General features: G+C 71.1%; 1 protein-coding gene across 1 annotated transcript in view; it reads left to right on the forward strand.

Moving 5' to 3' along the window:
* Positions 1 to 218, forward strand: part of FLOT2 (flotillin 2) — a 32,347-nt gene that overhangs the window by 23,473 nt on the left and 8,656 nt on the right. The window contains exon 8 of the mRNA XM_019511248.1: positions 1 to 115. This exon is cut by the window's left edge and continues 8 nt beyond it. Coding sequence (XP_019366793.1) covers positions 1 to 115 — 115 coding nt within the window. The remainder of the gene's footprint in view (positions 116 to 218) is intronic.

The raw sequence follows: 218 nt of genomic DNA on the forward strand, positions 1-218 counted from the left end.
TGACAAAGTGGAGTACCTGAGCTCGCTAGGGAAGACGCAGACGGCGGTTGTGCAGCGGGACGCAGATATTGGCGTGGCCGAGGCCGAGCGTGACGCTGGCATCCGGGTACGTCAGGCAGGGCTGGGGCCTGGGCCCGTTGGCGTGGGCAGCTCCCCTCTTGCCCCTCTCACTGCCACTGGCAGCTGTACCCCCCCCCCCCCCCCCCCCGGGGGCCCGG

Source organism: Gavialis gangeticus, unplaced genomic scaffold, assembly GCF_001723915.1.
Source record: "Gavialis gangeticus isolate Ggan-Ray unplaced genomic scaffold, GavGan_comp1, whole genome shotgun sequence".
Lineage (NCBI taxonomy): Eukaryota > Metazoa > Chordata > Crocodylia > Gavialidae > Gavialis > Gavialis gangeticus.